At 38.2% G+C, this 12,221-nt stretch overlaps 1 protein-coding gene across 15 annotated transcripts in view; it reads right to left on the minus strand.

Annotated features, from left to right (window-relative positions):
• Positions 1–12,221, minus strand: part of CADPS2 (calcium dependent secretion activator 2) — a 306,360-nt gene that overhangs the window by 96,335 nt on the left and 197,804 nt on the right. For 14 of the 15 annotated variants that reach the window (XM_005146086.3, XM_005146087.3, XM_005146084.3 and 11 more), the window contains 2 exons: positions 10,131–10,267; positions 6,332–6,519 (listed from right to left, as the gene is read on the minus strand). In XM_005146086.3, the coding sequence (XP_005146143.1) occupies positions 6,332–6,519; positions 10,131–10,267 (325 nt within the window). Of the gene's footprint in view, positions 1–6,331; positions 6,521–10,130; positions 10,268–12,221 lie in introns of all 15 variants that reach the window. The other variant, XM_031046299.2, reaches the window with a different exon arrangement.

The raw sequence follows: 12,221 nt of genomic DNA on the forward strand, positions 1-12,221 counted from the left end.
CCTTCCTCTTGAGGAATGGGAGGTGAAAAATGTGAGATCAATTTAAAAACCAGAAGGTCTGCAGGGGAGGTAGGGGGAAGTACAGGCCAGTAAGCTTTACATACATCCCAGAAAGTTAGAAGGAACTATAATATAAGGATATTCTATGATTCTATGATATTTATGGATAAAATTAACGAAATTTGGGTAAATATTAGTGTGATGACATCTGTAAGGGATAAGACTATATGGCATAGAAATCTTATCTTCTGATCTTGACGTTCTCTAAAAGGATCAAAACCAGGTGGATGAGTATGACCTGACTGATATGATGTACATAGATTTTCAAACATCTTTTGTCAGAATGTCTAACCAAAAGCTTTAAAGGCAATTAAGCAGCCACTGACCAAGAGTGAAAGACTCACAATTACAATGAAGAGAGTAGGAATAAATGGTGAGTACCTGCAATGAGGTTATCAGCAGACTTCTGCAAGGATCTGTGCTGAGACCTATGTAATTTTATGGTATTTGCAAATGATCTAGCAAACAGGTAAGAAATGAGGTGATAGTAAATGTAATTGTAATGCTATCTATATGGCATAGTATGGAGTTATAGGAGGATCTTTTAAAGTCAAGTAGCAACAAAACAGCAAACAATGATTAAGGTATTTCAATAAAGGTAAGAAAAATCAGTTGCTATTCAGGACAGAGATCATGGTGTTATAATGAATAATTCAATGCAAATGTTCAGTATCATTCAAAGAAGCAAATTAACATTAGGGATTACCACAAAAGGGTAAGGAATTCGGTAAAAATATCTACCCAGTGTAATCAACACATGGTTCACTCATACTTCTTGAATCTTAAATAGTGAAGAGACAACAGACAAGGATTTTTTAATCCTTTTTTTTTTTCTGTCTCTCCTTCATCTCTCCCAGAGGCAACAGAGAATTAAATAAGATGTGCAGGAGTCAAGTTCAAAGCAAGAGTTCTTCAAGTAAGAACTTGCTGCCAAAGGTGTTGAGGGTACAAAGGACTTACACAGGTTCAGGGGTGTAATGGATAAGTACCTGAAACAGACGCTCACTCCAGGTTAACTAGCAGGCATATTCTGAGCTGCAGAGTTGGAGACTGAAAGCCAACTAAGAGGAAATATTGCATATACTTGCCTTTTTCTTACTCCAAAAGAGGTCAATGCTGGAGGCAGATGATTTACTGGCTTAGAACCTTGCCTCAATATGACTACTGTTCTGTGCAAACACACATGTGCTGAAGATTTCAAAATTAAGACAGAAAGAAACTTTGGCTACAAACTGGTTTCTGTACTTGCACCTTCATTTCTTCATTTGGAGCTTGGCTCAGATGCCTCTATACAAATGCCCGGGAACAGCATGGGGAACAAACAAGAGGAATTAGAGATGTGGGCACGCCTATGAGGGTGTGATATAATAGGCATCACAGAAACATGGTGGGATGACTCCTATGACTGGAGTCTTGGAATGGAAGGTTACAGGTTCTTTAGAAAAGAAAGGCCCGGAAGGCAGGGAGGGGGAGTTGCTATTTATGTTAGGGATAGGCTGGAGAGTATGGAACTTGGTCTGGGGATAGGTGAGCAGTCAATAGAGAGTTTGTGAGTCAGGGTTAAAGGGAGAACAGTGATGGGAGACATTACTGTGGGGATCTGTTACAGACCACCTGATCAAGAGGAACCTGCGGATGAAGCACTCTACAGACAGATAGGAAAAGCTTCACGCTCGCAGGCTCTTGTTCTCATGGGAGACTGCAACCACCCTGATATCTGTTGGAGGGACAATACACCCCGGCACAAGCAATCCAGGAGGTTCCTCAATAGTGTGGAAGACAACTTCCTTCTGCAAGCAACAGAGGCACCGACAAGGAGAGGCACCATGTTTGACCTTGTGCTCACCAACAGGGAAGGGCTGGGTGGAAAGCTGACGCTCCAGGGCAGCCTTATTTGCAGCGATCATGAAATGGTTGAATTGGAGGTAATCAGGACAGTGAGAAGAGCGTGCAGTAAGCTCACTGCCCTGGACTTCAAGAGAGCAGACTTTGGCCTCTTCAGGAACCTGCTTAGAAAGGTTCCATGGGATATAGCCCTAGAGGGAAGGGGTCTCAAGGCTGTTGGTTGATATTAAAGGATCATGTACTACAACCTCAGGAGTGTTGCAACCCAACTAGAAGGAAGTGCAGCAGGAGGGCCAGGAGACCTCCTTGGATGAATAAGAAGATGCTGAGTTGTCCTGGGTTCAGCAGTAGCAGTCATTTTTCTCCTTCTTAGTAGCTGGTGCAGTGCTGTGGTTTTGACTTTCAGCCTGGGAACAGCGTTGATAACACTGATGTTTTTAGTTACTGCTCAAATGTTTAGTCTAACCAAAGACTTTCTGAGTCTCATGCTCTGCCAGGGAGGAGGGGAAGCCGGGAGGAAGCAGGGACAGGACACCTGACCTAAACTAGCCAAAGAGCACAATAGCATGTCATTCCCAGTATGGAAACTGGGGAAGGTTACCTGGAAGGATTAGATCACTGCTCAGGTAGGGCTGGGTATTGGTTGACAGGTGATGAGCGGTTGTATTCTCTTCCCTTGTTACTTTCCTTATCATTATTATTATTGGTGGTAGCAACAGTGGTTTTGTGTTATACCTTAGTTACCAGACTGCTTGATTCTCCTCCTCATCCCTCCGGAGTTGGGGGGCGAGGGGGGAGGTGGGAGTGAGAGAGTGGCTGCGTGGCTGGTCTTAAACCACGACATCAGGAAAATTCAAAGGAAAAAAGAGGCTTATAAAAAGTGGAAGCAAGGACAGGCAGCCTGGGAAGGATACAGGGATGTTGTCCGAGAAGCTATGGACCAAGTTAGGAAAGCTAAGGCCCAGTTAGAATTAAACCTACCTAGGTATGCTAAAGATAACAGGAAGGGATTCTACGGATAGAAAGTGAATAAAAGACAGACTAGGGACAATGTAGGCCTCCTTCGGAAGATATCAGGAGAACTGGCTACCATGGATTTGGAGAAGGCTGAGGTTCTGAATGACTTCTTTGCCTCAGTCTTCACTGGCAAATGCTCTGACCACACCACCCAAGTCTTGGAAGGCAGATGCAGGGACTATGAGAATGAAGATCTTGGGTCCACTGTAGGAGAGGATCTGATTCGAGACCATTTTAAGAACCTGAACATGCACAAGTATATGGGACCTGATGAAATCCATCCACGAGTCCTGAAGGAGCTGGAGAATGAAGTTGCAAAGCCACTGGCCATCATATTTGAAAAATCATGGATGGCAGTCAGGAGAAGCTCCCGATGACTGCAAAAAGGGTAATATAACCCCCATATTCAAGAAGGGGAAAATGGATGACCCGGGGAATTACAGACCAGTCAGTCTCACCTCTGTGCCTGACAAAATCTGGGAGCAGATTCTCTTGGAAGGCATGCTAAGGCACATGAAAAAGAGAAAGCTGCTTGGTGACAGCCAGCATGGCTTCACTAAGGGGAAATCCTGCCTGACCAATTTGGTGGCCTTCTATGATAGGGGTATGGAACCGATGGACAAGAGTAGAGCATTTGATGTCATCTACCTGGTCTTGTGCAAAGCATTCGACACTGTCTCGCAGAACATCCTTCTGTCTAAATTGGGGAGACATCAATTTGATAGGTGGACCACCCAGCGGATAAAGAACTGGCTGGATGGCCACATGCAAAGAGTTGTGGTCAATGGCTTTAGGACAATAATTTACTTTTACGTGTTTATTCCAGATGTTTTGAAATAAAACCATGCCTATTGTGTTACAGCCTGCAAGGACATTACAGCCTGCAGTATGAAATACAGTTCCTATCTGCTATCCTAGGGTGCAGCAAAAGAGCATAAGGGATACCTGAAGGTTAAAAATCTGCCAAAAGAGTTCTGGAGACATAAGAAAGGCGGAAAGAGCTAAAACTGATTCAGTCTTTTTTCACAGTGTTTAATGGGAACTATGCCTGGGATCTTAAAAGAGTGCCCATAACTAAGGAACATTTGGGGTCCATTTATGAGACTGCTTCCTCAGCAGTTTTGTTTAGCAAATCAGATGTACTCATTGGAGTGCTCAGTATCTGTCCTGGATGGCCCTGGTATATTTTTTAGATTTGATCTGATTTGTGCCAGAGTTTCTCCTCACCAGACTTCCAGAAGTGAAGGTGAGTGACACCTTTATCTGATCATTTGACGTGTGTCACTAGATTGCCTGCTACCCTAAAATTCATGCTAAAAGAAACTGAAAATTTGAACTATGGATACAGCTACATTTCCACATGTTTCTCCATCACCTGACTTCAAGATCATTTTTGATGATCTTTCTCAGGCTAGTGTAAGGCCTAAGATCCCTCTGTGAAGCAAAGGTGAAATATAAATTAAATACTTCATTCCCAGAGTACAAAGCTCTTTGTTCTGTGGTCTTTCTAACTGTCAGCATGACTTATAAAACTAAGATGTATAATGCTAGGGATCAACCTAGAACTTTGGCCTGTCATGCATTGTCTGTGAAATTCCTTTTTCCTCTTTACTATTTCTTAGTGCTGCAGCAGATGAATGAGTGGATATATTATGTGCGTATATGTGTCTGTCATCCTCAGTGAGTGCGTCTGCTTCTGTCCTTGACTTACTTTTCTTCTTTCTTCATGTTTCTTTTTTTTTCCTTTTTACAATATATCAGTTCTAGTCAGACCCTCTCTGTTCAACACTCCTTTTATTCCAAAAACACTCATAATGCTATTCAGAGAATATCTGTACAGAAGAAATAGACAGAATACAGAGTGCTTACGACTGTGTAAATGATGTGCTCCCTGAGATATTTTCATGCACTGCACGCACTGTTGTCCTTCACTTAAATTATGAAATAAAAAGAAATGTATCTACCTTTCTTTTGAATTCTTGAAATAAGTTTGAGCAATTATCACTGTATATTGGTCTTGTTAGGTTGAAGACAGTAATAAAAAGGCTAGAAACAACAAAGACTTAGACTCAATAGAAAATATGAATGTGTCAGGTTCTTTAGAAACTGACAAAAGCAGCATGCTTTTATGGAGAACAGGTTACCATGTAAATGCCAGAACATCTCCTAACTTACCAGTATGAATATTAAGGTTCTTGAAAGTATTTCAGGCATATTCAAAAACATTTTAATTTTGGATATTATTATAAAAAATTACATAATGTTAATCTCCCGCAAATCACTCAGGTCACAAATACCCAGCTGGGGTTCTCATGGATGAGGTTTTGTCAGAGCCTGTGAAGGAAACTATATCCTTTTTAAGGATTGTCCCTTCTTGACTGGCAAAACAGCCTCTGTGACTGGTTGCAAAGCAACCTAGGCATACATGTTGGGAAGAAAACCTCTCTCTCCCCTGATTCCTACTAGGATTCAATTTTGGGGATTTACTGACAGCATCACAGTAATTACTTTTTGGGACTATGAGTAGATTTTCCTCTAGTGGCAGGATTGGATCCCTTGAGATGAGGAGATGTATTGCATTTTCTCCTGCTATGTTTGATTTTTTAAAACATATTTCTTCTATAGGTTAAGTGTGTAGAGCAGGGTATAAATGCATGTTGTCTTTAATTTGATAGATTGCCTGCCCTAAACTGAAACAAGTTGAGTGAATGGCCACCAGGACAGTCAGAGGCCAGAGCACTTGTTTGAGAAGAGGCTGAGGGAGATGGGCTTGTTCAGCCTGGAGAATAGGTGGTGTCTAGGGGTCTGAATGACACTCCTCAGCTGCTTCTGAGGGGATCACAAGAGACAACAGATATAGCTACACTGAAATAAGACAGGTTCAAACTGGGTAAAGGCCTGACTGATAAAGAACCTATATTTTAGTTGTTGCTGAGCAGTGCTTATCCTGATCAAGGACTTTTCAGACTTATGCCCTGCCAGTGAGGAGGGGAACAAGAAGCAGGGAGAGAGCATGGCAAAGCCAGCTGAGCCAAGCTAACCAAAGGGGTATTCCATACCACAGCATGTCATGCCCAGCATGTAAACTGGGTGTACTTGTTTTGGGATGGGCTGGGCATTGATCAGAAGGTGATGAGCAGTTTTAACAGTATGATATCCTTTAGCCTTAATCAGCCTGTCTATACAACACCCAAGAAAATGCACTGCATTAAGACAGTACAAACTGAAAGGAGATTTTTTTTCCTTTACTTTTTAATAGTAATCTCTATAAAACCTCCAATACCCCTGAAGAAACTTTTATGGACTGATTTCTGTTGCGTGCAACTTCCCTACCTGGTGAATGCAGGAGTCTATAAATACTTTTGCTTGCTTCTAAAGCTATTAATTTAAAAATATACCATTAAATTACCTGTTACCATGAACATGAGAAGCACAAAACGCAAAACTGTAGTGGAGCAAGGTTGGATCAATGACAGAACCATTTTCTGAATGTTCAATCAATTCACTGAGATAGCAAAGATGGCGGTGACAGCCTCTCACTCCGTAGCGAGCACAGTATTCATCTAACACGAAGACTTGACCTGGGCTAAACCAACCCTGAAAGAGAAAGGCAAAAAGCCCCTCAACATTTTGAGATTTTCCCACTTACAGCTTTTAAACCAAGCAAAGAACAGAAGCATATATTTTTATAGGCATTACATAAACTTTTTATTCTAGAATGATTTATATCTGACTAATGCTGATGGCACTGCAAGCTAGATCTAATAATAGCCCTCTTGCTGAAAGGAATAAATGTCAGGAAGCTTTGCAGTGCTGAGTTACCACTATTATGGAAAACAAGTTTATAAAGCCACACCAATACATCCAAAGTCTGCTACAGATTCAAAACCTGATACAAAATAAACTAACACTATAAAATAATTATTTTTTTTAAAGTAATTAATGGTAAGCTAGAAGATAACATTTGGCTAATGATGAGGAACATTATCATGGACATTAAAACACAGTTCCTGGGTGGTCAGTTTTCCCAATTTAATGTGAGAGAACCACAATTTGACCATTTACCCTGTTTCTCACGTAACATGCATACACTTTAAAGAACTTCTACTAGTAAAGAGAGAGAAAGCTAATTAGTTTGCTAAAAACCATCTGAGTAACATGAATATGATTTGATCATGAACAATAATTATATATTCAGGGATATACTGAGGGCTTGCTTGGGCAATGTCTGATGAGACCAGAATGTCATAACGTCACAGACACGAACAAAGTACATACTCCTTTCCAATACAAAAGTAGTTCTTGAGTGAATCTGTAGTGCAAAAAAACAGTAATTGATTTTTGATGTAGAAATGTAAACCAGAAGAGCCTTGATTGCCTCTCCTCCCAGTATGACAAAAAACCTAGCACAGAGAGCTTCCAAACAGCCGCAGGTAGAAAAACATAAGCCTTGGGAAACCACAACTACTGCATAGCTGTTCTAACTAAGCTTTTTTCTTACTTGTGGTGAGATTTCCCTCTCATCATCCCTGCAAAATGCTTAAGAGAGACTGAGGAACACCTGACTCAAATATACAAATAACTTGGATAAGCAAAATGATTTTGCAAGTCATGAATTTATAACATTAGTTTAGCAGCTGAAGACCAATATTTCCCTACTGCTTGTGAATATTTCTGCAAGCTCAGATGTTTAACATTTATGCAAAATATGAGAAAAAATACTATTAAACAATCCTTAAAAATATATCCACATCAGTTTTAAAAAACCTGTGTTTTAACTTTACTAAAAGACTTGCATGAGAAATTTAAATTTTGCATTCTTCCCCAACTCTTTTTTATTTGCAAATAAAGTCACCTTAAAGTTATTTCAAAACTTTGTTTATTTGATCCTGATTAATTTCTGTTAAGTCAGTGTTTCTACTGCCTTTAAAGAGCTTCAGCTGATTCTAGAGAACATTTGGCTTTATTACAGCACCCAGAACAGCCTCAGTATTTTAAACTAATATCTGGTCATGCTGCAATAGCTCATGCAGTTTACACAGTGTTTGCTACAAAATGTTCTATTGAAAGAAGAAGGAGGAGGTATTTTAACTGAATTCCTGCAACAACATGCATCCTAGCCCTAGATATAATAAACAGTGGTTATTTCGATTTATATTCTTCTAATAAATCATCATTGTCACTTATGTCTCTCTACATTTTTATGGAAAACATGACAAAATGCTGCATGCCAATGTTTAGCAGTACAAAAGGAAAGAATTTTTTAAATTTCTGTATATTCTCATAGAAGAAAATTGTGACAAGAATACAGATTTTTAAAGTACTCATCACTGTTAAGGATCTATTTTAGTGTACCTATTTTCATACATATATGAGCCTTCCTTGCCCTTGTTCAACACCATACCATGCATAAGTTTCACAAACACGTAATAAATATATGCCACAGAGTATTAGATAACTGCATATTTTTTATTGTGTCCTTGCAAAAAACAAACAAAAAAAAAACCCCAAACCAACCCAACAAAAAGCGAAATTCCACAATACTTTGAAGAATGTAATATTAAAGAAGTTTAGGTCATATAGTATTTTAATACAGAACTGTGTTTGTTTAGTATTAATTCTTAGACATTTCTGGTTTTCTTTTTACAAGTTCTATGTGTGGTTACCCTATATTCATTTAAATAAAGGGATGAATTGTTTCTAAAAATTATAGGAAATGAGCTGTTTAGGAAAAGAAAATCACAGTTATTTATTCATGTATTCTATTGCTACCTTGACATTTCCAATTTATTAATTAAAAAAATCTGGTTAAATATGCAATTTAACAAAAAATGATCACACATTCTGCTTATTAAAAGCTGAATTTTAAAAAGAACAATAAGAAATGTGCCTGCTTTATGGTTGCTATAGCACTGTGTATTTCACCTAACCTCTTCTAAAAGTTCCTGATTTCAAGGTTATATTAAGTGTCTTACTATATTATTAATATAAAAAAGATTTTGACCCCAATGCACTGTTAGAAAGCTAACCATTTTCTCTTTGAGTGCCAATTACTTTGTACAGATGTACCTTCGGGCCTCTTCTTTGATTCAGTGTGCAAGCCAGAGACAGAAAATGAGTCCTTTAACTTTTCTATACATACTTATCTGGTTGTATTTTTAAAAAGAAGAAACTGTCATCAAATAATCATTTTCCTTCACCTTTTTTATACTTGCAAACAAACCTAAGCCTCCCATCATTATCTTTGTATTACATGGCTAGTCAGATCAATGAAAAACACTAGTAAAAAAAGTTATCATTTTTTTCTTTTTTTGCTGTTGGATAGTAAGGTGGAAAAAATTCTGTGCTATGAGGCATTTTAGGTCCTTAGTGAGAGATCACTATCTCAGACACAGTATCAGGTGAAAAATAAAGCCCCAGGAAATTATGAGGTCTGACCCACACAAACCTGATTAACAACTGTGTATAATCCCACACAGTTCCACAAGATTGTTGCTGGTTTTCCCTACTGAAAACAAAATTTGAACCAGCCCACCCTCAACTCCCAGACCATAAAGCACAGACTACAAAATGTTACGTAGAAAAGGGAAACTGAACTGCAGCTAAAAATAAAGAAGCATGTTACGCCAGTATTTTAGCTTTTATAGCTGCCTTTGAATGTGAAAACCAGTTATTTTGATGCAGGGATAATTTTACTTTTTCCTTTTTTTTTCTTTAATAATTTTACTCCCATTTGTTACTTGCAATTCAGATAATACCTATATGCCCATATATCTATACTGCCTGTGGTTCTGCTTCTATTCTTTTGGTTTTTTTCCTTCTTCATACCACACTGGAATGAAGAATGACAAGACAGGTAAAAATGCCTGACATGGGGCAACTGCATTTGTACCTTAAAATGCCTGTACAGGTGTCCATAAATTCTACCACAGGAGCTCTTATCATTATTGAAACATCCTGTTTTTATTCAAACCTTCACACAGGACATGATAAATTTCAGATGATAAAATCAGACAGTTTGGGTCTCTTTGCTTTCTATTGAGTCGCACAGCAGCAGCTTGCAAGTGTATAATTTTCAAATTTGAAACCAATCGATTGGACCCTTTATTCCAACTACAACTGCAGCTATCGAGTGAACTAGTAAGAAAGGACTACTTTGTAACAACTATTTCTCACTTCTTTATATCCATCTTCCAGACAGTACTCACCAAACAAGAATAGGAGTCATTCAATCTGTGATCTAAGGTCTGCCTCTGAAGCAGTCTAAAGAGGGAAGCATGGTCAAATTTGCAGGGATTAGCAGAAATAAACTCATCCATGCCATGTTTCTGGCCACGGTCTGCATCTGTTCATACAAAAGAAAAATGTGCAGAACAATACATTTGAGTGTGTGTGCAGATTTACAAGCAAAAGCGTACATATGGCATACATCTCAATACACAAACTTTCTTGAAAGTATCTCAAATAATGTAATTCATGTAAGTAGACACAGGTGACTTATTAAAGAATCTTAGTTTTTAATCTGAAAATAACATTACTGAGCTATTTTTCTATCATACCGATCTATGGAGCGTAACACTGAAAAAAACGATTGCTACCCACTGACAGATTAAACCATACTTAGAAAGGTTACTGGAAAATACAACATAGTACATTAAAATAATTCTTAAACCATGATCTTTAAATGTTATAATTTACAAAACAATGTTATGAGTACAAAAAAAAAATGTGTTCTATAATTTCCTGGTTTTTATGGCTTTCTACTTTCAGCAAAAATAAGCAAATAAATATCCTTTCCCCCACTGCAAAAAAAAAAGCAACCCAAAAACCCCAACAAAACACCAAACCAAACCAGAAAAGGTTTATGCATTCATTTCTTCAGATAAGAAAGAGCATCTTTACTGCAGATCAAAGTGCCACGCATAGAAATATTCATCATGGCTTGAAGCCTACTTCTCAAATGGCAAACTGGAGCAGAAATGAACACACTGGCTTGAGCTAGGTCATTTCCAGCCTTCTTTTTGTACTCAGCTTTTAATGAGACAAACCTTAATGTAGTAATGGCAAAAAGCTCCTTCAACCTTCCAGCAAAGAGTAGTGAAAAAGGGAGCAGCATTTTTGTGTAAATACATCGAGAAAACATACCATCCCAAATGGCACTTCAATCAAAGGCCCAAATTTATTGTTCTTCGCAGATTGCATCTTTCAACGCCTTTAAACCCCGCGGGTTTATCAAAAGAGAATCTCTAGCGATTGCTTTCATTAATGCTACGTTTTGTCAAAGTCCTCAATGTGAATTATCTAGCAAGTATGGACAGAAAAAGCCTTACAGTGCCCAAAAGGACTAGTTATGTATTAGCACATTAGCTGTCTTGGATTCTATAGACTGTACTGGAGTGAACAGTCCTATCAACTTAAAAATTGACTTCCCCTTTCAATAGGGTCTTAGCTTTTTGTTCCTTTAAATTCAAACCTATGTCTTTTTACATTCATTACCAGAAAAGTATGGATCCAAGTGTATCCTAAATGCAATTTTGAAAACCTGTGTAGTACAAACCTAAAATTTCTAAAGAAAAGGAGACAAAAGTTTATTGATTAAACCCAATTATAGAGTCAGGATCATAACAAAACTCAATATTGATCTGCGGGCATGATGCTAACATAATCAGTCACATTTAGAAATTTAGCCCCAGATCATATTGATCCATGTCAAGTCCAACTTTCAGCTGTATTTGTAGATGGGAGAATTATTTAATTCAAGCTGAAGGATATGCAGCATCACATCTTGGAAAGATGCAGAAACTAATTCATATCACTTGGCTTTGCATTGTCAAAGCAAGAGTCACATCCATGTGACAGATTTCACCAAGGTGGATGTAGCAAATAAACAGTATGACAACACATCGATGGTGTAAGGTATGAGACCATCATCTCCGAGAAACAACAGCATATATTTTTAATGGTTTAAGGATCAGGAGCATATGTGATTACACAGATGAACAATATTTCCATAAGCATTAGACCAGCCTATCATTAATGACAAACTTAGCTCATATTTTCGACATACATGAAATGCTGTCTTAATTAGTGCAGTTTAAATGAATTCAAAGATAGACAACTGATATGTACCCAACTACATTACTGAAATTACTAAACTACAGTGTGAAGTTACCTATAGTCTCAAAAATGATCCACACACAGACAAAAGTTTTCCAAACATCATATGGTTAATGTGTGGCTGGGTTCTACATTTCTTGTAAGTTTTCCTTCTTATATGAATATCTGATTTGTCTAGCCAT

Source organism: Melopsittacus undulatus, chromosome 5 (assembly GCF_012275295.1).
Source record: "Melopsittacus undulatus isolate bMelUnd1 chromosome 5, bMelUnd1.mat.Z, whole genome shotgun sequence".
Classification (NCBI taxonomy): domain Eukaryota; kingdom Metazoa; phylum Chordata; class Aves; order Psittaciformes; family Psittaculidae; genus Melopsittacus; species Melopsittacus undulatus.